Below are 24,931 nucleotides of genomic sequence, written 5' to 3'. Positions count from 1 at the left end.
TTACATAGAATTTAACCTGTGTGGGGAAGCAAAAGAAATAAAAACAAGTCCAAAGAAAGACTTTTTTCTAGTTGGGGTTTTTTTTTTTTTTCTTTTTTAGCCACACATTAAACACAGTCCCACACATGTGTAACTTTCCTCCCAAGCAGACATTTCTTACCCGTGGCCAGCATCTCTCTCCCCCCGACTCTGACCAAAGCAGAAAGCGTCATGTCCAGAATTTGGCAGCTCCTAGGCTTCCAGCATGGAGGCTTGTATCCTCTTCCTTTCCGAAAAGCTTTGAGCATTTCCCTCTTGAACAGAGAATATACCTATTTTCAATTCAATACAGTTTTAGAAAGTGAATGATACAAACTGTTGACTGATTTGTTTTATTGGTGTTAGTCATACAGTTATACATTTAAGACCAGGAAAGAAAAGTGCTAATAGTATGTTATTGAGTGTGGCACTATTTGGGGTGACAAAATCAACTGATTTGCTCTATGATTGACTGTCAACATAATCTTCCCAGACTCTCTCCTTGCTTTGCTGACAGCCTGCCCCGAGAGAGAGCTCCATGGCAGAAAGGTCGTAGAGTAGCTCGAGGACCCTACTATACTGAATTTACTTGGTGCTTACTGTGATTACTGCTTCGTCTGCTCAGGCTACCATAACAAAGCACGACAGACTGGGAGGTTTAAACAACAGACATTTATTTCTCCCAGTTCTGGAGGCTGGAAGTCCAAGATCAAGGTGCCAACAGATTCAGTGTCTGTTGAGAGCTCTCTTCCTGTTTCACAGATGACCTCTTCTTGCTGAGCCCTTACAAGATGGAAATGAGAAAGCTCTGGTCCCTTCATTTCAAATTTTAGGATACATGTGTCTCATATTTACATTTATAAATAGCGTATGTCCACTTTGCTGAAAAAGTTGCATATCCCGTGACTTCTCATGGATCCTTACTCTAGAAGAAGCTTAGCACTAAAAGTTTGCATGTGCAGAATTTTCACCACCTAAGTCAGATCCTGATGTCACCTTCACCCTGTGGTCCTATTGATGTTGATTTTCCAGGCAACATAATGTTGAGCATGCTAACACTCTCTTCAAGAAGACTTCTGGTCTTTTTATAGGTGGTGAAAATCTATTTTTCATGGACAATTGATAATTCTTACCCTACTAACTCAATAAAAGTTTGAAATAATGTACCCAGATAAAGGCCAGATACATTGGCTGGCTTTGAAATAACTCTTTTTCTCCAATATTGACATACCAAGGTGCCATCAATGTTCTGAAATAGCAGAGAATCCCCTTTGAACTCCATTTCTAGTTGCCATCAAAGATTATCTGTATTCACATCAGTTTTCCTTTTATTTCCTTCAGATTCTCTCTGTAGCCATTAAGAAAGGATTGTAATAAAAGGTATTTAAGAGCTACATAGATCACATGTCAGAGCAGAAGAAAATTGTGTACTGATATAGCCATTTATCCTATTTTATTGGGCAGAAGTTAGGAAAGGAGAACAAGATGAAACCCAGCAAATGATACACAGCTGCTTCTTGCTGCTCTTCGAGTTTGGCTGGCCCTCACATTTTGTAATGAGCATGTAAATACTGCTTCTGTGAGCCTCTTGCTGTTGTGGTAGCTCGCCCTGCAGGAGACGGAAACGCCATCCCTCTTGAGTTCTAAGTTGCATAGTCTGATTTTTCTGAATATTATCACATCTTTATATGAAAGCAATAGCTTAAAAGTTTAAAGGAGATGACAAGATAAACAATGGAAAAAAAACACATGAAATAATTTCCCATTTCCAGGGCACCTGGGTGGCTCAGTCGGTTAAGCATCTGCCTTTGGCTCAGGTCATGATCCCGGGGTCCTGGGATCGAGTACCGCATGGGGCTCCCTGCTCAGTGGGGAGTCTGCTTCTCCCTCTGCCCCTCCCCCTGCTCGTGCTCGTGCTCTCTCTCTCTCAAATAAATAAATAAATAAATTATAAAATCTTAAAAAAAAAAAGACTTTTCCATTTCCTGTTGTGCCAACAGAAAGATTCAGCACCCCAAGCTGGTTTCCCTGGACAAGCCAGTATTAGCCCTGCTTTATCCAGTGTAACGAGTCCATCTCAAAGCATGAGCAGGGAGCAATGTGACAAGACTGTTCACTTCCCATTTTGTTATTTTTTGTATTTAAAAGAGATGTGCTGGTTTCATGCTTGCACATGTGCAAAGTCATTTCGGAACGGTTTAGAAGTGGCTTTGGTTCAAAGAACAAGCAGGTCCCCGCCCCCCGCAAGTGTCCTTGTTACAGAGTTAAAATTGAGTGACACTGTCATAGAAAATGATCTTTCGTGGGATGTCCAACATCCATCCATGAGATACTCATCTCTGAGCTTTGGCCTTCACTTAAACTAAGCTGTATCATAAATGAGAAAAATAAGACATGAGTTTTTGATTTTTCTCTTGGAAAATAATGAAATTCTTGAAATGACTTGTGATACTTAAGTAACTTTACATTTTCACCATCAACATTTCCATTTTTATGTTACAAAGATATGAAGTAAGCCTATTTTGCAGTAAAATTTTCAGAACTAAGAAACAGATTTTGAAATATAGCTGTGATTTTTGTATTTATACATATATGTGTGGGTATATATGTATACACAATATACACATATATACATATATACACACACACATGCACGTATATGTATGTACATGAATATCTGCAGTAAAGTTTAGTACATGTCATTTAGACTATATTTTAAGTAACCATTAACAGACACAAATAAGCAGTTAAGTAACTTGATGCTCTCACCCTGAAATTATACAGGATTATTTTGTGCTACTATGATTTCTCTCAGAAGTGAATATTGGAGTATTTTTTTCTAAACACATAAGTTTGCTTCATTTCTACCCTCATTACATTTGTTGGTTTCATTTTTCCCAAAAGACAAAGGCTGTGTGTGATCAAAGATCAGAATCAACTATTATAATTTTTAACATTTTTAAAAATATAAGAGTAACAGAAAATTTGAAATGTAGAAAAAATGAAAGACATAAACATTTTGTTAAGAAGATTTTATGATCATACATGTTTTCCTCATGCATTTTACATGGTATAAAGCACAAACCCCTTACTACTTTGCATCCTGCTTTGTTCATTTCACTTTTTATCATAATCATTTGTCCACATTGCTACACGGTCTTCATAACTATCATTTTTAATGGTCTGCTGATAACTCCCTTGCACAATAAGCGATAGTTTTTAAATTATTTGCATTAATTTTTAATTACACATTCTCCTATTATTCATTAGATCCAATTCAAAGCAAACTGAACTATCCGAATCGCTGTAAGACCTAATTTGCCTTTAGCTAGGTCACTGCATCTAATAAACCATAGCAATTTTCTCTTCTGTGTCCATACTGACAACTGTTTGATGCCTATAACACAGTGATAGAATTCAAAAGCAAACAAATATGTATTTTATAAGTTATATAAGGATGTATCCGTTGGCACTTAGGCTTAAGAAGTGCACGTGTTTTATTATTAATCTGTACTGTGTTATGCTAGTAGTATGCTAACTGTAAGACATGCTGCCTTGATCTTTAACCCTCTTCCATTCTGCCCATCAAAATTAATATATTTTTTCTTCCTTTTTATAGCAATGTGTTGGCACCATTCTTAGAGAGCTTATGCATTCTCCTGTCAATTACTTTCACTCATGTACACGCTCAGTCACCCTCCACTTTCCATCATAAGCTCTGCGTGGGCAGGAGTGGCTATCCTGTTTTTGGCCTAGTAAGGCATTTCTCTATATGCAATAGATGTTCACCAAATGTTATGACCCCCTGCTTTTGTTTTTGTCTACAACATTTGCAGAAGGCAAAGCTGGGAAGTGTAATGATGTTAAAGATGTTTACTCTCTTATTTTTCTTCCACCAGTGGGATGGAGTAGGACCTCTTCCAGACTGTGCAGAACCACCAAAAGGGATCCAGATGCTGTGGCACCCATCAATAGTCAAACCCTACCTCACACTGCTCTCTGAGTGCTCAAACGCAGACACGCTGGAAGGGGCGGCAGGCGCCCTGCAGAACTTGGCTGCAGGGAGCTGGAAGGTACGACTAGTTCATTACCATAAAGAAGAGATCTGGAATTATGAGCACGTCCTTAGGAAGGAATAGAAGTCTAGTTTTGAGATAGGCAATTCCGATACAGGTTTTGAGAATGTTAGGGAAAGACCAGTTAACGTTGGACTTTTGGACATAGAAGGTATTCCTTTTAAAAATTCTCAAGGGCTCAGGGGTCCTTGAAAATCACTACAAAATACAGATGAATAGATGTAAGTATAGTCATTGAAAATGTTGTGATATGCTTTCCATTCTATGTGTGTAGCTGAGCTATTTTGTTTTCAGGGGAGATCGTGACATGTTGACGCTTTTCAAAGCTCTGTTGTTGACTGTTAGGGGAGCTAATACCCAAGCAGCTTGTATCAAAACCCATGTGAATCCCTCTAATGTTGTAGTTGGTCCTGTCCCCGAAGGAAAAGAACTTCTTTCATTTTTAACCTATGGGCTTACAGAGAAGAATAGTATTCCTGGGTCTCTTTGACCAGAATGTTAAAGTAAAGCAAAAGTACAATGGGGAAGGAGATTAGGAGGGCCTTTTCCTCTGAGTTCTTATAAGCACACACTATCCCTGATTGGTTTTCACAGAAAATTTCCATGACCCTCATTTTGGGTAGAAAAGGATTCACCATAGCAAAGAATTCTTGAGTTTGGTCACTCACCATTACATGAGCTAACTTGTCTTATTGCATAAAAAAGTGTAACCACCTAGAATGAGGGCATATGGAGAAAATATCAAGAGAGGAAGTTTGGGCCTCTGCCATCCATTTTTCACTCATTTAATTCAAAGCCTGGGGTTTGGGATACACCTAAATCACTATCTAGCATTCACTTTCTTCAAAACAATGTTAATAAGACACGTGGCTGCAGAGAATTCTCAGTTCAGTACCATAGGCACCACACATACTGTCCTCAGCATTGTCATACAATTATCCTCCCTTCTTGTTAGAGCCTCCAACATCTGCCTTCATGTCACCTCTCAGTTGTCATTCTGTTTCCACTGCTACGGTCCCAGCTACAACACTGCCTTCTTTCTCAGCTGGGACATCCCAGCTCTTGGGGCCCGGCCCTTAACAATCCTTCCCAGGAGCTGGCTGCTATGTATGCATAGGCCCATCCCTTCTTTTGAGAGTCTTAGGAATGAACATCATTGTCCCTTTCCTTTCTGTCCATAGGTGTCCCTAATGTTGTACTGAAAGAATTCAGGTTGGGTTAGGCTTGAAATGAAGGTTATCTCTTGCTTTCAACCAGAGAAAAGCTTCAAAAACAGAATCACATCAGGCAGAATTCCAGAATAGGGCCTTGCAAGGAAAGGAAAGAGATAATAATGGAAATCACTTCCTTGAACTAACCCTTAGATCTTATCTCCCTCTAAATTTAAGAGGCTTTGATTCAAATCTCAATTCAAACCTAGTCTCTACCTTTCCCGAGCTCTGTGACCCTGAGCAAATTATAGCACCTCATTGTCTCAGATGTGTCATCTTTAGACAGAAAAGACTGTGGCTGCTTCATGTCACAGCTTTCAGATCAATCATGGCACTAGATGCAAAGATGGAAGCAGGATGCCATAGGCCAATGGGTTGTCATTACGTAGGGCCAAGAGTTTTGTCAACCTTACTTTATAAGAAACATTCACCATCCTAATTAACTCTAGAAAAGTGAGATAGTCTTCAGGCAAGGCAAGGGGCTTTATGCTAAAGAATATTTGTGTGTAGGTATAAATATATAAATATAAATATACTTACATAAGGGTTTTCTGATCAAAATACAAATGCACAAGCATGCATAATAGTCAATCACATTATCATCATTTATTGTATACTTTATTAACATGCCATATTAAGTGGTAAGGAAATACATGAAAAGGGAAAATAGACAATCCATAGGGATGATTTAAGAAGGTTATCATTAAGCCAAACACTGATAAATTGTTACAATTTTTTTAAAGATTGAAAATAACTTGTACAAAAACCAAACAGAAATCTTTCTTTTAAAAAAAAACAGATTTTATTTAAGAAAAAAATCTTGAATGATTGAGAGATTGATTTAAGACACATAAAAGCATCAAATTTCATGTGGACAGTGCTATCATTTGAAATCTAGAGTACTAAGAATGTATTTTTATAGCAACTGTTGAAATTTAGTGGCATTTTCTTTAGTGTCCTTAACTTTTTATGACCCAAACAAAAGCACAAATCTGAAGGTAAAACACCAGAATTTTACATGGAGGCAGCTTTTTATAGACCTCATCATCTGAAACAATAACTTCTCTTTATAGGAAGATCATGCACACTCTTCTTGCAACAAATTGACTAGTAAACTAGATCTTCATAATGGTCTTAAATACTTTTTAAACTTTAAGAGACTCATTACTTGGTTTATGAGCATCAGAAAAACATAATGGTATTATGGCAGAAGCAAAGTAATGAATTTTTTTCATGGCCAACATGGACTTCAGTTACTTTTTTTTCTCATTTACAGTACAATTATTTTGTTTGTCACAGAATATTAAAACAATTGGATATAGTAGTTTGAAGATTTCCAAAATGTGAATGAATGCTCTTTCAACTCCCATTTATGGGTTATTTCTATTGTAATTGAATTTTGTGAAAACCTAGGGATTGAACTATAGAAATAAATACGTACTTATTATTAAGTCAGATATTTTAAATATCTTTGTACAGTCCATTTGCCCCTAAAAATGTAACCAATTTCAAAGAATCTATTCTTTGCCCATTTACTTTTAAAATAAGATAGAATAAAAGGACATTTGGATATTAAGCGGTTGATATTTAATGAGGTAACATGATAGCAACATAGATGTAATGAAGAAGGAAACAGAATCTCTGGCCATGTGGCCAATATGAATAAAAAATAAGAGAACTGGGAAATTTGAGACTAGAGTCAAGGCAACAGCCTTGAGAAGGACAATGAATTTAACATAGCATAGCAGTTGGAGTATCATGTAGAAGCAAACCAGGGCATCAGTGGAATGCAACAAATAAAAGTAGAAATCATGGTTTGACAGTTGTCTTTGTTCTAGCTAATGGTGTGATGTAAAACATAAGGTTTAAATAAAAAGAAACAAAGTTTTGAAAGAGTATGGTAAAAATGAGCCCTGAAGCATGATCCCTAGTGGGTTCGGAATTGGGTCAGAATAAACACAGAGGTTATCTTAGGACCCCACCCAATCAGCAGGCTCCTAGAGACAACACACCCAGTTGGACATGATGACCAGCCTGAGGCAGGACAAGGATGAGCCCAACCTAAGAAGGAAGAAATGGAGAGGATCCAGGTCTTAACCAAGTCATTGGCCCCAGTCACACATGACTTAGTGATTTCTTCCCCACGAGACCCCAGTAAGTAGTCCTGATAGCGAGGACTGCACCTATACTGTAAATGCCGTATGCATCCAAATCGACTATAGGATAAACCTGGTTTGGGTTAGTTTGGCTTTACTTTCATCATTGTCATCGAATAATCTGATTTCCAAAGCTCTGAGTTCTTGAACTCTATTCTGAAGCTGTAGAAACAGCTAAACCTGAGGGACTCCTACTTCAAGCCAAGATGCCAAGATGGAGTAACAAGGTCCAGATTTACCTCCCTTTAAGGCAGAATAATAACAACAATAAAATAACCTAGAGAAATATAAGAAGCAGTGGTTTTTAAGACACCAAGCATTAGTCAGTAAGGACAGTGATCTCTGAGAGACAAGAAACAAGCAAGATGGGTTCTCTGATTGCCTCAGCTCACTGCCTTGAGTGAGTTTGCCCACCATGGCACCAGGACTGGAAACCCCAGATGAGTTCAGCAGACTCTGAGCTAAGGAGATGGGGCTGGGAATCTGGGGAGACAAAGGTGACTGGAGTTCATAGGACAGAATAGCAGCGAGGAGAAAACCACACAGAGAGAGAACCCTAGAGATCTGCAGAGGATCCTCCTCAAATATTCTGCAGGGACCTATCGGAGTGCATGCATGTGAGGGAAATGCCCATGTCTGAGGAAAGCACCTCCTGCAATTAGAGAAAATGAAACTTGGCACTCATGTAAGGATGGGTATAGTGTGCCTTCCCAAGAACCAGACAGGTAGGTAAACCTCATAATTCATGGGCCACTGGGAAGAGTGCTCAGGAGGGTCTTGCCTCCCAGTACTAAGCATATAATTAGCCCTGGACCAAATATGATCCAGTCTTTCCTATCAAATCTTAGAAGTAAGATCCAAAAATAGCGATCGTTTCCAAGTAAATTAACTGAATTCTAGAACAAAGCTTAAAAATATCTAAAGGAATACAAAAAATACGCAGCACCCAACAGATTAAAATTAAGAATGTCTGACATCTACTTGAAAAGAACCTTACAAGCCAATAGAAAAGAAAATGTAATTCATAATGAGGAGAAAAATTAATCATTCAAAATCAACTCCGAACTGACACAGATGTTAACATTAGCAGACAAGCAGTTGCTATAACTGTATTTCTTGTGTTCAAAAGTTAATTAGAACATGGAAAATTAAGTAAGACTCAAATAAAACTTCTAGAGTTATAAATACAATGTCTGAAATGAAAAACACATGGGATGAGATTAGTAGCAGGTTAGACATTGCAGAAGAAAAGATTAATGAACTGGATAGAAACTACCCAAAATGAAACACAGAGAAAAAAGAAGAAACCACAAATTATCAGTGAACCTCAAGTGGCCTGATATACGTGTAATTTGAATCCCCAAAAGAAAGGAGAGAGAAAGGAGAAAGAGAATAGAAAAAAAAAAATATTTGGAGTCTTAATAGTTGAAAATTTCCCAAATGTAATGAAAACCATAAACTCACAAACCCAAGCAGCTCAAGGAAACCCAAGCAGAAGAAGCATGAAGAAGCTGCACTAAGGTACATCATAGTCACAGTGCTCAGTATCGGTAGTAAAGAGAACACCTTAAAATCAGCCAGAGAGTAACATTGTATGTCAACTGTACTAAAAAATATTGTATATATTATGTACATATACATATATATACATATGTATTAAAGCAGCTGGAGAAAAAAAGACTTCTACATACAAAGGGAAGAGTGACAGCTGATTTCTCACCAGCAATTCTGCCAGAGATAGGACAGTGAGGCAACATACTGAATCTGCTGGGCCCCATTACATATAAAGTTGATTCTGGTTTGGTGTCTAGCAGGCACAGTCTGTTCTTAAAGGAACCCCTGGGGCACATATTATACCTATAACAGTTGTAAAACAATCAGTAAAAAAAAAAAAAAAATCCCCATTTGAGCTCAGGTTAAGACATGGGCTAATCTGGGAACTGGCATTATTAATTACCTGAGCAGTTGGGGCAGAGGGGATTCGAACATAAAAACTTCAGGTTAACTGTCCCAGCACGATCAGAGCTATGGGGCTCAGGACATGCCACTCAGTATTCTTTTCTTCCAGTCCTGAGGACAAGCAAGTATTTGTAGGCTCTGCATTGGGTTCCAACCCCACACACGGGGACCACACACAGATTAAAGGACTAGTTTGGCTTTAGGAGAGACTAGTCAAAGAGCATGTGATCACTTCTGAGCCCTAACAGCATTTTTGTAGGAGTGGTTAGAACTGCTTTCCCTATAAAAAATCTCAGTGGCTTTGATCCTTTTTTATATAGTTCATTTCAGTTGGAGAATGCTGTTCTTAAATAATAAGCATGGATTCTAGAAATCAACCTGATCTTATCTTTCATCAGCTAAACATGTTTTCATCTCCAACTGTGAGCTGTAAGCTGGAAGACAATTGCCATAAGAAGCTGAGTGTGACTTGGTACCTTCCCCCTGGTATCCTCCAGTACAAAAACATGAAAACAAAAAGTTCAAAAACCATTGTAGAAGCTATGATAGGAATATATACACAAGGGTGTATATATAATGCTAGTGACCGTAGCAAAGAGACCCCAAATATGCAAGGACTAAAACAAGATGGAAGACAGAAGTTATTTTCTCTGATGTAACAGATAAGGGCAGGTGTGTGAGGAGGGAAGCTCCCCTCCATGAATTAATTCACCAACGCTCACAGCTGTTCTGCCATCTTCAACATTGATTTCCAAGGCTACTCTTGTGGTCATCATCTACCAGCAGGAAGCAGAAAAAGAACACAAATCCACAACCAGAAATATTATCTTATGAGAGTCAAGGTCACACCTCTCACATAATCTGGGCTCAGCTCTTAGCTTCCAGCAGACAAATGCTTTCCATACACTCATACACCACTGACAATGAACAACAATTCTCAGGCATTATGTAGTCTGAATCCAGATTCAAGAAAAGCAATATTCTTCATTGTCAAGGGACAGAGATTTGCTAATATATTCAATTTATGTTACAAAATAAAACACTTAATATCGTAGTAAAAATCAATGGCAGTCCCGTTACCTTACTACCCAGGGCTTCAACAAAAGCTATGCCTTTTATTTGCAAGACTGAAAGGGTTTATATCAGCATGGTCCCTCCAGGCTGTGTGTAATATCCCCGGAATGACATGTTTTCTGGCTCCAAAGGAAAAATATGAGATGTAACTCCCTCTCCCCACGAGGCACCATATTTTTAAAGAAGAAAAAAAGGGAGGGATATATTAAAGGAAAGGCTTTCTGATTTGGGATCTAATAAGTGAGGATGAAAAACAATTAAACTACTTTTATTTTCTGACATTGAATAAAGAATCACTGAGCCCGCCCTGCCTGCACTTCTCAGTCAATCATCATCATTGTTGAAAAAACAGGGGTATAGGCAGTTTCATTTGAACCCCCATTCTTGTGCATCTCCCCTCCTCCGTGGGATGTTTACACAGCCCTGTCACTAGAGAACGTGCAGGAGTCTCAGAATAAGGTCTGTGGCATCCTTCCTCTCAGACATGTCATGCTTGTGATCTAACAGAGTCACATTCTGTTGCCCAGAAGGCATTTCTAAATGCCATTTGCACACAGTGAAGACATATTTGATAACATTCACCCAAAAAAAAAAAAAAAAACCACACACACACAAAAAAACACCCTTCTGTGTTCAAAAGGGTTCATTCTTAAAGGTCTGTTTTTTCATTGAGAATTACTGATCTTGAGATGGTTTGAGAGTTAGGCGGACAGGTATACATGTTGCTGTTGGTTGAATGAATGCTTCCCCTACATCACTTTTACGTGAGCTTGACCTTCTTTATTTGTTCCTACAACAAAAGTATATCTAAATGCTTTTCCCCTGGGAACTTCTCTTGCTTGGCCATTAATATTTTCAGCATTGTATAAACACTTGCAATAAAATTCAGTCTTTGCACTAACCTGACTTACATTTTCAAAACACAAACACTTTAGATATGCAATAGCTGCCATTACGTTCATTAAAAATTTTATTTACTAAACTGATTTACTGGTGCAACGACACAAGGGAGTTCTTCTCTAGTCCTCCTCATTACAGATACAACTTTTTAAAATGGATTTTGAAAACAAAAATATATAATCCTGCAACAAGATCTGAATTTAAACAGCGGACCCTGAAGTCCTATGTCCACCGCAACAGAACCGAGCACGTGAAGGGCCTTGTGGTAAAGTTGCCCAGTTGCTTCATGAATACTGTTGTAGTCACCAATCATAGTCCTGGATGAACGTGGTAGTTCAGATAAAGTTCCACACTAGAGAGAATAATGTGAGGTGTGCAGCAAAAGCCACACCGTTTCTGAATATTTTGAACATTCTTATTATAGTAAACTGTCAGTTAAAATGAGACTGAGTAAGCAAAAATTTTGGGTACTTTCTGCCCTCTTACCATGAGAATGAGACACTGTAGTAAATAACATGGTATCATAAACGAATTCAGAAACATATTTCAAAATCTTGAGTAATCTGTGTGAAATTCCTTGCAACGTATTAGTCATTTTACAGCTGTAGGATTTTAGCACATTGTGGTCCTGTGACACTACAGGATGCTAAAATGCTTCTGAAAGGTGAAATTACATTTGGAAGAGTTTGGTTTGAAAATGTGACTTTTCTTTACCAATCAAAAGAAAACGAGGGGAATTTGATAAGGGAATTCAATGGGAAAACAGTCATGAAACAGAAAACCACTTAATTGCAGACTGTACTTCTAAAGCAGGAGAACTTGTAATATAATAATAAAAAATATTAATATTTAATATGAATAAAGATGTTAATCAACAAATTCAGAAGTTTAGCACTATCATGGGTTCAGACTCTTAATAGAATATTTAGTACTGAAAAGAGAACACTATCCCTGGTTATTTAGCAAATTATTGGGATTTCATAAGAGGGAGAAGCTAGTTACATTACCGTATTGATCTCCTTTTAGGAACATAAATCAGCCTTAATTGAATCAGCTTAACCAGGGCAGAAATTTTTTTCCTCTTTATGGCTGGGCTGGAAATTTAAAAAACAAAGTTCCAGGGATGCCTGGGTAGCTTATTTGATTAAGAGTCCAACTCTTGGTTTCAGCTCAGGTCATGATCTCAGGGTTGTGAAATCAAGCCCCACACTGGGCTCCATGCTCAGCAGGGAGTCTGCTTGAAATTCTCTCTCAGTCCCCCTCTGCCCCTCCCCCCATGTGCGTGTGCACACGCACACACTCTCTCGCTCTCTCTCAAATAAATAAATAAATAAAATCTTTAAAAATGAAGCTCCTGAGATCCACATTAGATTGATGTAGTCTGAGTTGAAAGCATTAGAAGGTGTTGACTTCACTTTATTACCAAGCTCTCCATATGGACAACAAGGAACATTATTGGACAAAAACTCGTGTAACTTTCTTTGTGTAATTCAGTTTGGGTTCGTCTCTGACCTCTCATTTTGTCCAATACAAAAAGGGGAAAAAAAGAAAACAAACCATCTAGACATTTCTAGGTAAACTCAATAGTATGCAGCTATTTCTCAGTCTCTTCAGGCTTAACACTTAGCCATATTGATGTTTGTCAGCCTTCATCCTCTCCTGCCCCCTGCAGTTGATGCTAAACTTGGGGGGGGGGGGGCATGTCTTGCAGGCATATCCCTGCAGGGGACAGGGATTGGGTATCCATTTCTCAGTGTGGAGTCATCTCTTGTCCTAAGCCACCTCTCATCCAGGACAAACTTCCTTGTCCTGTTGGGGTCTCAGATGGGATATGACAATTGGTGATGGACTGTCTCTGGTCCAAGGGTCTCTCCTGGCCCACACCTACCCCTCCAACTATTAAGCTCCCCCAAGATGCAGCCACATCCGCTCCTTAACCCTGTCAGGCACTGTCCACACTGTTCACAATGGGGCACCTGGGTGGTTCAGTTGGTTGAGCGCCCGACTCTTGATGTCCGCTCAGGTGATGATCTCAGGGTGGTGAGATCAAGCCCTGTGTCAGGCTCTGTGCTCAGCATGGAGTCTGCTTGAGATTGCCTCTCTCACTTTCCCTCTGCCCTTCCGCCTGCTCACACTCTCTCAATCAATCAATCAATCAATCAAATCTTAAAAAAAAATCCAACAAAACTCAGCATTCACTGCTTTGTGCTCTGTCCCGTCCTGACAATAGCAGTTGTCATTGGGCCAAATAATGATGGAGCCTTTCTCCAGGAAGAGCTATGAGCAAGGAGGAGGAGAAACAGCTTTTAGTAGCTTGAACTGCTGTCCCATCACATGTGTAGAAGCGATCCTTTCCTGACACAAACAAGGCGTTTCTCTTTGTAATTCCAATTATAGACAACTTCTTGTATCAGGTCTGCTAAATCGGGGCAAGCTGCTTCTCAAGACTAAGTTGAAATGTCCAGTAGCTCCACTGACAGCACTCAAAGACTCCTTAACTCAAGAGTTTCAAGGTGTGCCAAATAGGTTATTGCAAGTCCAAAGTAATAACATCAGTTATTAAGCCAAGATTAATTGGTGCATTTGTAAGGATTATATCAACTATGAGTGCAGATGTGTATAACTTACACTGCCTTTTTGAGAGGCAGATGAGAATGATGGTCAAGTAACCCAACCCTGGGACAGTGCTCTCTAGGTTCAAGACCTGGCCGAGCATCTGCAGGCTGTGAAGCTTTGCTGTGGCTCCCTTTCCTCATCTGTAAAGGATGGAAGTAACTGAAGTGCCTACCACATAGGGTTGAGATGGGGATTAAGTGAGTTAATACATATAAAGTCATTAGAGGAGTACCTGACAATTGGATTAATTGTTAAGTTTGTTTTTGCTGAAATATTTTGAGGGCTCATAACTCTCCTGAGATCATCATTGGGAAAGCATGTCACCAGGAACAATTTGAAACATGTCTGTGCTCTTTTCTCCTGGACCAGATCCTCCTCCTTTTCTTCTTCCTTGTCCTCCATCTTCCTTCGTCATTCTCCTCCTCCCCTTCCTTCTCTTCCTCCTTCCCCTCTTCCTTCTTCTCTTTTTGAATCGTGAAACATCCTCTCTTCAGCTCATGAACCATTTTTCTTAAAGGCATCCTGGTCCACGCCCTTCCCTCTAGAGTGGCATGCTCAGTGCTCTCATTCCACTTACAGAAAGTTAAGGTCCCATCCAGAGATCTCCACCTCAACCACAATGAGTTATGATACATTTTTCTCTCTTGTTCAGCTATTCTTATGCCAGTGATACTCCTACTTTTGTTTCTATTACAAAACTCTTAGCAACCCATACACCTTTCCACCACCACGGAGGCTGCCATGCTTTCCAAGGCAACTCACTTCCCTTCTGGAAAACCTGTGTATGAGCTTTGTGTTTCTGTATTGAGGGCACCTATGAAACAGTCCCCATTTCCTGAATACTTCTCTCTCTTTCAGCCACTGACCCTTTTACTCCTTCTTGCTGGATTTCATGTAGGTTACACACATGGGTTACACATGATCTACTCCAAGACTACTTAGAAACCATCACTGTCACATTAGCTTTGCATGTCAAGAAAACTTGTGGAAACTTGCAACATGTCTTGAGTGAAATGTAAATAATTTATTCTGAGTTGTCTCATATTGAGCCAATATTGGGAATTTTCCATATATGGTTGACTCTTGAGCAATATGAGTATGAACTGTGCAGGCCCACTTAGTCATGGATTTTTTTCCAATAAATACAGCAGTACTGTCAATGTGTTTCTCTTCCTTATGATTTCCTGAATAACATTCTCTTTTCTTTAGTTTACTTTATAATAAGAATATAGTATAAATACATAAAACATACAAAATATGTGTTAATCTATTGTTTACATTATTGGTAAGGTTTCAGGTCAACAGCAGCTATTGATAGTGAAATTTGGGGGGAGTAAAAAGTTTTACACAGATTTTTGACCACATAGGGGGTCAGTGTCCCTAATCCCTGTGTTGTTCAAGAGTCAACTCTACCTACAAACCCACAGAACTAAATGTTTCACAATAAGAGTTACTGTCTGTGTATCACTAATGTAAGATCACATCCATTATCTGATTATCTCTTTCCCCTTAGGGAGAACATACCACTGTTCACCATTTCCTCATTCCAAAAAGGCATATCTGTACTTCATATACATTTTCAGCCATACACAGGCATTTTTTATTACTCTAAAATCACTTCCCAGAAAGCTAAAGCGTTGTCACTGTTTTCCAAACACCAAGTCATCTTTCCATCCAACATGGGAGGGATGTAATAGCTGAACTTCTAAGAAGATAAAACGAAGTCAGAGCCTTCCTTTCTTGGCTCATTTCAGATATGGCCAGGTTCCCCTCTGTCTACGTTGGGAAGGATGGAGGGGAGGGCAAGGCAGCATCTGGGAGACTGAGCACAGAGGATGAGGTGAGAGAGAGGTGACGGCAAAGGAGGGAGTATCCTCAGCATCATAAAGAGAAGCAGATGTGGAGTAACAGGCCCAGGCACAGGTGACCCCTGTGGGCAGATTATTTAACATGTTTGTGTCTAGATTTCTTCATCTGTAGAATAAGACTAACTAATGCCAACCTCCCTGGGCCCTGGGGAACTAGATGAGATCACTGATGTACAATCTAGCATCCCGGGCCTGGAGTGAAGTGCTACTGCAAAAGAGGTCCTCTTAGGGCTTATGCTTCCTGCTCAAGTTACCAAGAACGTTCCCTGTGGTCTCTTAAAAGGTCCCGAATATCTCCCCAGCATTAAAGTTTATGTTTGATGTTCATCTTACTATATGTAGACGTTGACCCTACATTTGATTTCCCTTCTCTTCTTTTTTCTAGCTTCCCTTCTTAGTTTTAGGGAAGAAAGCCAACCATGAGTGGGCTGCGTAAGCTCAGGTTTCTAGTTTTTTCCAGGCACTGGAGACAAGAAGGTTCACAGGTAGTGGAGGAAGTGGATGAAAATCGTATCTCAGCATGTCAAATTGCAAGTGAAATTTCCAGTGACACTAAAGGAGGTTTTGTGCTGTCTTCATGAAGGTCCTTCCCACGGAGGGGATATCTCATCCAGACACCCAAATTCCAATAAGCAGCTCCCAAACCTCGAGGTTTTTCCATGTCTAAGACTTTCTGACTATAGATTTCTTTGCTCCCTGAGAGTGGGGCTGTGAAATAGTTCATTGCAAGTAAGAGGTGCTTTAGTGAGTTCTCTCTGCTTCCCCACCCCCTCAGGCTTCCTAGAGCTTGAGGCACAGAGTGGGTGCAGGAGAAAAACAGACAGTATGAGTTGATGGTGATAAGAAACTATGTGAATATGACTTCTGACGTAGGACAGGATGAAGTTGTGTGTTTTTTTAATCTCATATTTCATGCAGGGCTGGGCTGAGGATGTGGCAGGCATGGCGTATGCCCTACGTTCACTGCCAGAGGGGGCTCCCTGCCTGCCACAGGTGAGAGCCAGCTCTGGGGTGCCTGCCCCAATGGGGAAGGGGGATGGAGGGGCCTGGTGGGGGAGGGGTGGGGACTTTCTTCTACCTTTGGTGGTCTGCTGGAGGACTCTGCCGCAGAAGAATCCAGAACTTCATGTCGTGAATGTCATTTTCTCAGCTTGGGAATGAAATTGCAACAGACTAAAAACCCTTATATTGCTTGATTTTTATAGTGCACACTCTTCTCTGGAACACCATACAATAGTATAAAGTATATATACAAATGTCCAGAAAGTCTGGGCCTACCTGCATTCCATTAAATGAATCTGAATGCTTTGTCATGCTGCTGTTGCAAGTACATTTCAGTAGTAAGATTAGCTGTGTTACATTAAAGCCAACCACCACCAATCCAAAACAAATTGTCTTACTGTAAACAAACTGTCTTACTTTATAAATTGGACATTGAATGATGGCCCTAGACATAATACATTTTGATCTAAATGTTTTCTTGAAATTCTCTTACAATTTTTACTCTTGGTTTTAAAATTTTAAATGTCATATTTACCTCTCATCACCCCTACCTTTTTCTGACCCCTTTCCTTATTATTATTCAGCCAAGACCATATTGGCAGTATGGTTGCCAACTCACCTCCATGCCCCACCTCCAAATACAAGTCTCTTTAAAAAAAAAAAAGTTATCTACTTTCGACCTTTTATCATTCTCTACTTTTTCTGGGGTCCTTTTTTATTCCTCTTCCCGCCGAAAACCAGCCCTTCCTGTCCTCCACCTCCGTATCTGAAAGCATCAAGCACGCACGTCACGCAAAGGGTTTGCCAAGTCAAGGACAGCAAACACTGGCAGCAGAGAGATGAAGCGCGGTTACCTGATTAAGCCAGAAACCTCTATCATACACAGAAGGCAGAAGATAAAGCTAAGACATTTCAGTACGTGCCTACCACATTGAACCCATCCTACCACTAGGTCTTGATAATTCAACCTTCTTGGCTCCTATAAACAGCAGTCTGAAAACCCACACGCGCTATTTGCTGATAGGGTTTTCCCCCCCTCGGCTTCTAAGGTCTTTGCCTTCCCTCTTGTTGCAGTGGTCAGTCTATATCCGGGCTGCTGTCCGAAAAGAGAAAGGCCTGCCCATCCTCGTGGAGCTGCTTCGAATAGATAACGACCGTGTGGTGTGTGCGGTGGCCACGGCACTCCGGAACATGGCCTTGGACGTCAGAAACAAGGAGCTCATTGGTACGTTCTCTCCCAATTCACAGCAACTCAGATTTTAAGTAGAAAATATTTCCTGGCGGGGTGCATGTGGTCAAAGCCATAGGCAGGACATCTGCACCTGCAGAAATAGTGCGTTTATTAGAGGCCGCGTTTTCCCAGCTGTCCCTTCTGCTTTAAATCCAATGCACTGATTTATCCTTTAGAATTCAGAGGAAAATGCGACGTTTGTTGACATTCCTAATCCTTGCAAATTAAAAAGGACCACAATGCTCAGCACTGGATACCACTGTCCTGAGCCTCTAAATCTCTGTCCAGTTGTTTGTTTGCTTTCCACATGGTGAACTGGAATTCTAATGGATACACGCCACACCTCTTCCCCTGTCTGTTTTAAGATTCATTATGGATTAGACCACACCGGCTCTTGAATCCTATTTTAAAAGATTCATCTCCCTCTAATTCGCTATTCAAGAAATAGGAAGGATGTTTTCTTAATGAAGCATTCAGGAGGTCATATAGTCATCTATTCAACAAATATTTATCCATGACCTCCTTTGGTCCAGGCCTGTTCTAGGCCCAGAGAGCGTATCTGTGAGCCAGGCAGATAGGAAGCCTTGCCCTCGTGGGGTTTACATTCAGGAGAGGGGAGAGGTACAACGAACAAAATACACACATGAACCCCGTGTGTGTTAGAAAACTTCCACAGGGTAAAGGAAACTATAATTGTGAGGCTGCAAGTGTTTTTCATTGAGATGAAGTTCACCTAACATTACATTCACCACTTTGGAGTGCACCATTGCGATGGTATTTAGCATTTTCACAATGTCACAACTCCAGTTCTAAAACATTTTCCTCGCCCTAAGGAAAACGCTATAGCCATTAAGAAGGCATCGCATTTTCCCTCCTCCAAGCCCCTGGCAGCCACAGTCTCCTTTCTGTCCCTGCAGACATCCCGATTCTGGATCTTTCATGTAAATGGAATCATATAATATGCGAGCCTTCGTGTCTGGCTTCTTTCACTCAGCCTAGGGCTTGTGGTTTTAACTGGGAGGTCAAAGTCAAGATAGGAGTTGTGGAAAGGTGACATTTGAGCAAAGACCTGAAGGAGGTGAGAGTGGGTCGTGTGGATATCTAGGGGGGGAGTACAAACAAACTGAAGGAGAAGCTTCTGCAAGTAGCCCCTGGTGGGGAAGCTGGGAGCCATGCGGTGGGGTCAACATCTTCAAGGGGTCTTATGTGTCTGGCGCAGAGTGAGTGGTAGGAGCCCAAGTCGGAGAGGCTTCCTGGGTCCTCCCTCTGCAGATGAGAAGATCCCAGGCCAAGGCCATGGATGCGTGGAGAAGTGGTCAACCAAGGGACCCGCCCAGGGAGAGGCACAAGCCTCCCCACAGACATTTGTCCGCCTGGTAGGGCATCTGAAATTAAAGAGATGATTCCAGTAGTGTCTGTGGTCGGTGCAGCGTGAAGCCTGGCAAGCCTGCTTACAGGTAACAGGTGTCAGTGGAGTTCAGGAAGCAGGGAGCTGGACCACCCACCACGCCAAAGGTTCACGCTATGCAGCCTCTGGGCCGGGGGAAAGGGAGGAAGCAGGTGAGCATGGGCAAAGGAGCAAGATTCCATTCCTGGGGCAGTTGGAGTACCAAGTGTGGGTCCTAATTTCATCCACAGATGTCACATAAATACGTGGGTCTAGTTCTGCTGTCCTCATTCCTGAGCGCGGCGTGCTAAGCCATTTTGGGATCTGGAAACCAGCCACTTTTTTTCTGCCATTTCGTAATACCCATCATATCCTCCAATAAAAACAAAAGTATCTTCGGGCCTTCATCCATTTATTTATTTACAGGGAACCGGACTTCAAATCTGTGTCTAATAAATGCAGTGGTTTTGTTAAGCTCGCAGTCTATGATAAGGCATGAAAGATAAACTCACAATTTGATATGTATACTTAGTTTGAATATGACTTAAAAATTGTTTGTGGATTTTGTATATTTAAACCAGGCCATTAACTCAGAAGGTTACCTTCTCCAAATCCGCTTTTCCTTTCCTTACATAGTCGTTTCAGACGGGACAGATGGGGCTTCCAATAAAATCCTAGTGCTCCTATGTAAAATGGAGGGGAAAAAAATCAATAGCTCATCAGTCTGCTGCCTGTATACTAACTGCTAGGTATTGTGTGTTTGGTGTTTTATTTCTTTTGGTGGATTAAAATATAACAAAATAGGGAACTATTGATTGCTTCTCTAGCTTGCAGGCATCTCTTCTTTCTCAGAAGCCAGTTATCTAGTACTCTCTCTGAGGCAGGAACATTTGGAGCTCCATATTGCCCGTGTTAAATTAAGCCTTTACTATCAAATGTCACCAGACAGGAAAGGGAGCCAGCCGTTTAAAAATAGAAGTGAAAATATCCAAGTCACCGACTTTATGGAATCAATAACTTTTTCCTTGAATGAGAAAAGCAGAACTTAACAAAACAAAAACAACAACACACCTTTCTATTCTATCTAGGAGAAAGGAGATGTGACCTCTGCCAGGCCTTTTACTTGAAATGCTGTATCAACACAGTGATTTTTATAGGAAATGCTATACAGAACTTTGTATATTGAAAAGGAAGCTGCAGTGTCTTTGAACAAAGAACAGCAACAGTGACTTCTCTTTTCCATCACTTCTCCCCCAAAGCTTTGGTGACCTCCTATGGTTTCAGGGTGTTAAAGATCACCTGTATTCTGATGACTCTCAGGTGGATGTCTCTGGTGTGAATCCCACACCTCAGGGTCCAGTCGTCTGTCCAGGATCTCCACTGGATATCCCTCAGGCAGCCCAGATACATCTCCAGACCTGAGCTCCTTAACGTTCCCTCCGACCCCAGTCCCTCCGCAGTCTGCCCCCAACAGCAGACGGCAGCGTGTCTTTGCTCTGGGCCACACTCGGCACCTTGCGGGGCTCTTTGACTCTTCGGTCCCCATACCCACTCTGTCAGCAAGTCTGATCACGCTTCTGCATTCTCCCAGAACCTGCCACTTCTCATCTTCAGTGCTTTTTTTTCCCCAAACTCCCATCACTGCTCACCTACCTGGTTATTACCTTGGCCCCTGTCCAGTCTCCCTGCCTCTGCCATCACTCCCTACCGTCCACTCTTTACGCAGTAGCCAGATGGTCCTGTTAAGACCTTAGCCAGAGCATGTCTCATCTCCTGTCCGCCCCAGGGTAAGTGAAATCTCTGCTGCGCAGATATGGCTCTGCCTGATCGAGCTCTCTGGTTCCCGTCCACACTCGCCTTCTCCCCTCTCGCTGTCACGAGCATGCTGCGGTCACTGGTTCACCGAGGTTCCCTTATCACGTGAGCCATGATCCTGCCTCAGGGCCTTTGAACTGGCCGCTCCCTCTGCCTGCAGTCCTCTTTCTCCAAGTGTCCTTGAGCCTCTATTCTCATCCCACTCAGGCTTTACATTCCAGTTTCTGGCCCCCGGTCTTAAATTCCACCCCCTTCTTCATTTTGCTTCTCTCCCCAGCACCAGTCACCTCCTAATATATAACACAACACTTCTTTATCTTGCTTGCTGTCCATCTTCCTGCCACTGGAAAGTATGCCCACCAAGGGCAGGGAGTTCTGTCTTGTTGGTTCACTGGAGTAGTCCATGTACCTAGAAGGGTGCCTGGACCCATAGTAGGGACTTCATACATTTTCACTGAATAAATGACAAAAGTAAATTTTTTCCTGCCTGGCCATCATCTTAAAATGAACCCCAATCAGCAAAACATTAAGTAAGCAAATTAAATTAAACTTTAAAAGAAAGCATTTTATATTAATTAAAGAAAATCATTTTAAAAACTTGTTCATCTTCCTCCTAAAATTTGCTTGGTGTATGCAGACATTCACAATTGCAGAAGAAACCCCATTTTTCCCATCACTGGTTTAGGGTTTCAGTTTAAATCACAACTCTTTGGAGATGGTTCTTTTAGTTAGGATGGGGGAGGAGCTGCTGCTACATTTCGGTTAAGACATGGTTCATCTTCTGGGATTCCATTATTGGGAAACTGTTGAACAACGATCCTCCTACCCCCTCAGCTCTAATGAGGATCATCTAAAAGGAATGTCCTCTTGTCATATGAGCTTCCATGGCTCTGTGTCTGTCTCTGCCATTGGGCAATAAGTATTATCTACTTATCTCTCTCTGTCTATAGATGGACCTTCTTGTTCTTCTCAATGATGTGGCGCAGCTATCCAAATTAGTGAACATGCATACATTTCTTTGCCGCCTCCCAAATATGTTAATTATCCGAGTGAAGTGTTATTTCATCATTCAGAGAGGTTTTTATAAAGAATGGTAATAATTAGCTTCAGTGAAAAGAGCAAACAATATTATATCCCTTTAGCAAGTATAATAAAATGCCATCCATTTTGGCACATTGCCAGTCCTGATAAAGATGGCAGACACTTATTTTAGCCAAATCTCTACCTTCTCTGCCAACAAACAAAGGAAACTCCAAAAAATAAAAACTTCAAACGTGTATAAACACTAGACAAGAGAGAGATTGATCACCTGGCAAACACTGGTCATTAACCCATTGCTATCCATCCATGGAAAATAATCCTCAAGAGAGTAATTTCATTGAATGTGCTGTTTTGTTTTGCTGCATTTGCAGACAGCCCAGAAAATCAAGACTACATCAAAACCATTGCTATGGATAACACAGGCCCTGCCAGGTTTCCCAACAGGCAAGATTATCTAGTCTGTGGATGCCTTGGTGCCACATTCTAGGCCCCGCCCATGCCACCCCAAACTGCCTCTTATTTCTAATGGTTTTTCATGAATTCTTCAGCCACGCCAGATTCTGTACCGTCATTCCCACTTACGCACTTAACGACCTCCCACCCGCCATTCCAAACTAAGCTCAGGGTGGCCTTCCCAATGTAGGCTACTCCTTGAACTCAGAGCAGAGGTGGGTAGTACCTAGCTGATAGGAAACATTTTAATTTAAGATTTCCATTGTGTAATTGTCGGTTTGCAATGTCTTTTAGGTTTTTGTGTGTATCTACTTCATCTTCCCCTAATGAGATAAGAGACAGGGATCAGGTACCATATTTATTTTTATGTCCTGCAGGACCTAGCACTTTGCTGTGCCCATAGCAGGCGCTCAATACATGTTTGCTGAACTAATTCGCTGATGGGCGAGAAACACTGGTATTTTTTCTGAAGAATGATCTGGAGGCGGTTTGGGGAATCCCAGGTAGAGAGAGGAAGGGGTAGGGGAAATGTCTGTTTCAGCCTCTTTCCATGGCTTCCAGGGAATAGATAGAAAGACAGCTTAGACGCTCCCTGAAATCCAGGACTCTTGTCAAGCTCAAACTCATTCTGCTGCCTCTCGGAAAGAGGCTTGAGATTGGGTAGGAAACAGTACCATTTTCTGTGTGTGCCTTGATCACTGCCAGAAGTTCGTGTTGGCAGAGTGACTGCACCCCCTTCGGGTTGTATTGGCAGAGCGATGGAGCACCCTCCCTTCGCTTCCCGGGCCGTGGCTGCTTGCCACACATTCTGGCAGGTGATCTGGAAGCATCCTCCCCGCTCCCCTACATACTTCCCTGGACTGAAGAGAAGGACCTTCCACTGCCTCATGAACCTGGCCCTTCCCTAGTTTACCTCATCCTCTGCTTTGCATGACCCTTTCCCTTGATTATCATTTGGATGGTTGGGTCCCATATCTGGGATGATCTATAAGAATGTTCCTTTGACCCACACATTCGTCTTATAAGACCCATTCTTCTCATGAAACTAACCTTCTCCTCACCCCATTAGCTAGCTGAGCTTCTGTCTAGGCAACACGCTTTCATTCGGTTCCAAGTTCTGAGGGAGCGCCAGACAAAATTTGACCTACTCTGGGGTCAGAAGGGGGCCATTTCCTTACAGGAGTCTGCTGGCTCCAAACACAGGTAACCACCAGGAAAGATGGAGGAGAAAGGAGCCCCATATTTCCGGGTGTACCTAGTGGTACTTTCCCACACTAATGAAATCATGAACAAAATAAGGGTAGTTTCTTGCCTGGGAGTTAATTATTATTTAAGCAGTAACCCATTGCTGTTTCTCTCCCCTTTTGGGGTTTTCAGACTATCCTTTTCATTCATTTAGGGAAGTAGAGGCCAAGGGGCTGGGGACATTCCCTTCCTAGCTTTTTTTTTTTCTTGCCACAATGTTTTAAATATTCAGATGAAAGATTTTATCTGACCACTGTAAAGACGTTTATAGACAGTGGTTGCTGGTTATATTTAAAGGACAATATAAAAACTTCCTTTTAAGTGAAGATAAAAACTGAATAAAGAAAAAGATAGTCAATTCTGTCAATAGAATGACCTCCTCCATGCCAGATTGTTACCTAGGGAGGAGTGTATTTTCTTTTGGAAAACTAGAAGGAAAAAAAGGGGAATATCTTCATTATATCTGTACTGTCCTGAATGTTGCACAGTTTTGTAAATATTTTCTTTTAATTAGTGATCTCACAACTGAATTTCCTGAGATGTCTATCCACAGAATTGTCAACCTGGCAGTACTGATCTTCATCCAAACTTTAGGATACATTTTTACTCAATTCTGTAATCATGAGAGCATGTTTTCAGGGAAATAAAGAGATACCTAAAGCAGGGTCTCCACCTCCAAGAAGAAGCATTCCAAATATTACTCAGGAAGTGGTTCCTCAAAGTTTGTCTTTTTTTTTTTTTTTAAGATTTTATTTATTTATTTGACAGAGAGAAAGACAGCCAGAGAGGGAACACAAGCAGGGGGATTGGGAGAGGGAGAAGCAGGCTTCCAGCTGAGCAGGGAGCCTGATGCAGGGCTCGATCCCAGGACCCTGGGAT

At 41.1% G+C, this 24,931-nt stretch overlaps 1 protein-coding gene across 5 annotated transcripts in view; it reads left to right on the top strand.

Moving 5' to 3' along the window:
- The window catches only part of CTNND2 (catenin delta 2), an 887,227-nt gene that overhangs the window by 769,390 nt on the left and 92,906 nt on the right, over window positions 1–24,931 (top strand). For 3 of the 5 annotated variants that reach the window (XM_032415365.1, XM_032415366.1, XM_032415367.1), the window contains exons 15-17: window positions 3,918–4,091; window positions 16,797–16,871; window positions 17,955–18,105. In XM_032415365.1, coding sequence (XP_032271256.1) covers window positions 3,918–4,091; window positions 16,797–16,871; window positions 17,955–18,105 — 400 coding nt within the window. The remainder of the gene's footprint in view (window positions 1–3,917; window positions 4,092–16,796; window positions 16,872–17,954; window positions 18,106–24,931) is intronic. The other 2 variants (XM_032415368.1, XM_032415369.1) reach the window with 1 other exon arrangement.

The sequence above is a fragment of the Phoca vitulina genome, unplaced genomic scaffold, assembly GCF_004348235.1.
Source record: "Phoca vitulina isolate PV1807 unplaced genomic scaffold, GSC_HSeal_1.0 scaffold17, whole genome shotgun sequence".
Taxonomy (NCBI): Eukaryota; Metazoa; Chordata; class Mammalia; order Carnivora; family Phocidae; genus Phoca; species Phoca vitulina.
The sequence above is the reverse complement of the archived record's forward strand: the minus strand, read 5'-3'. Positions and strand labels throughout refer to the sequence as shown.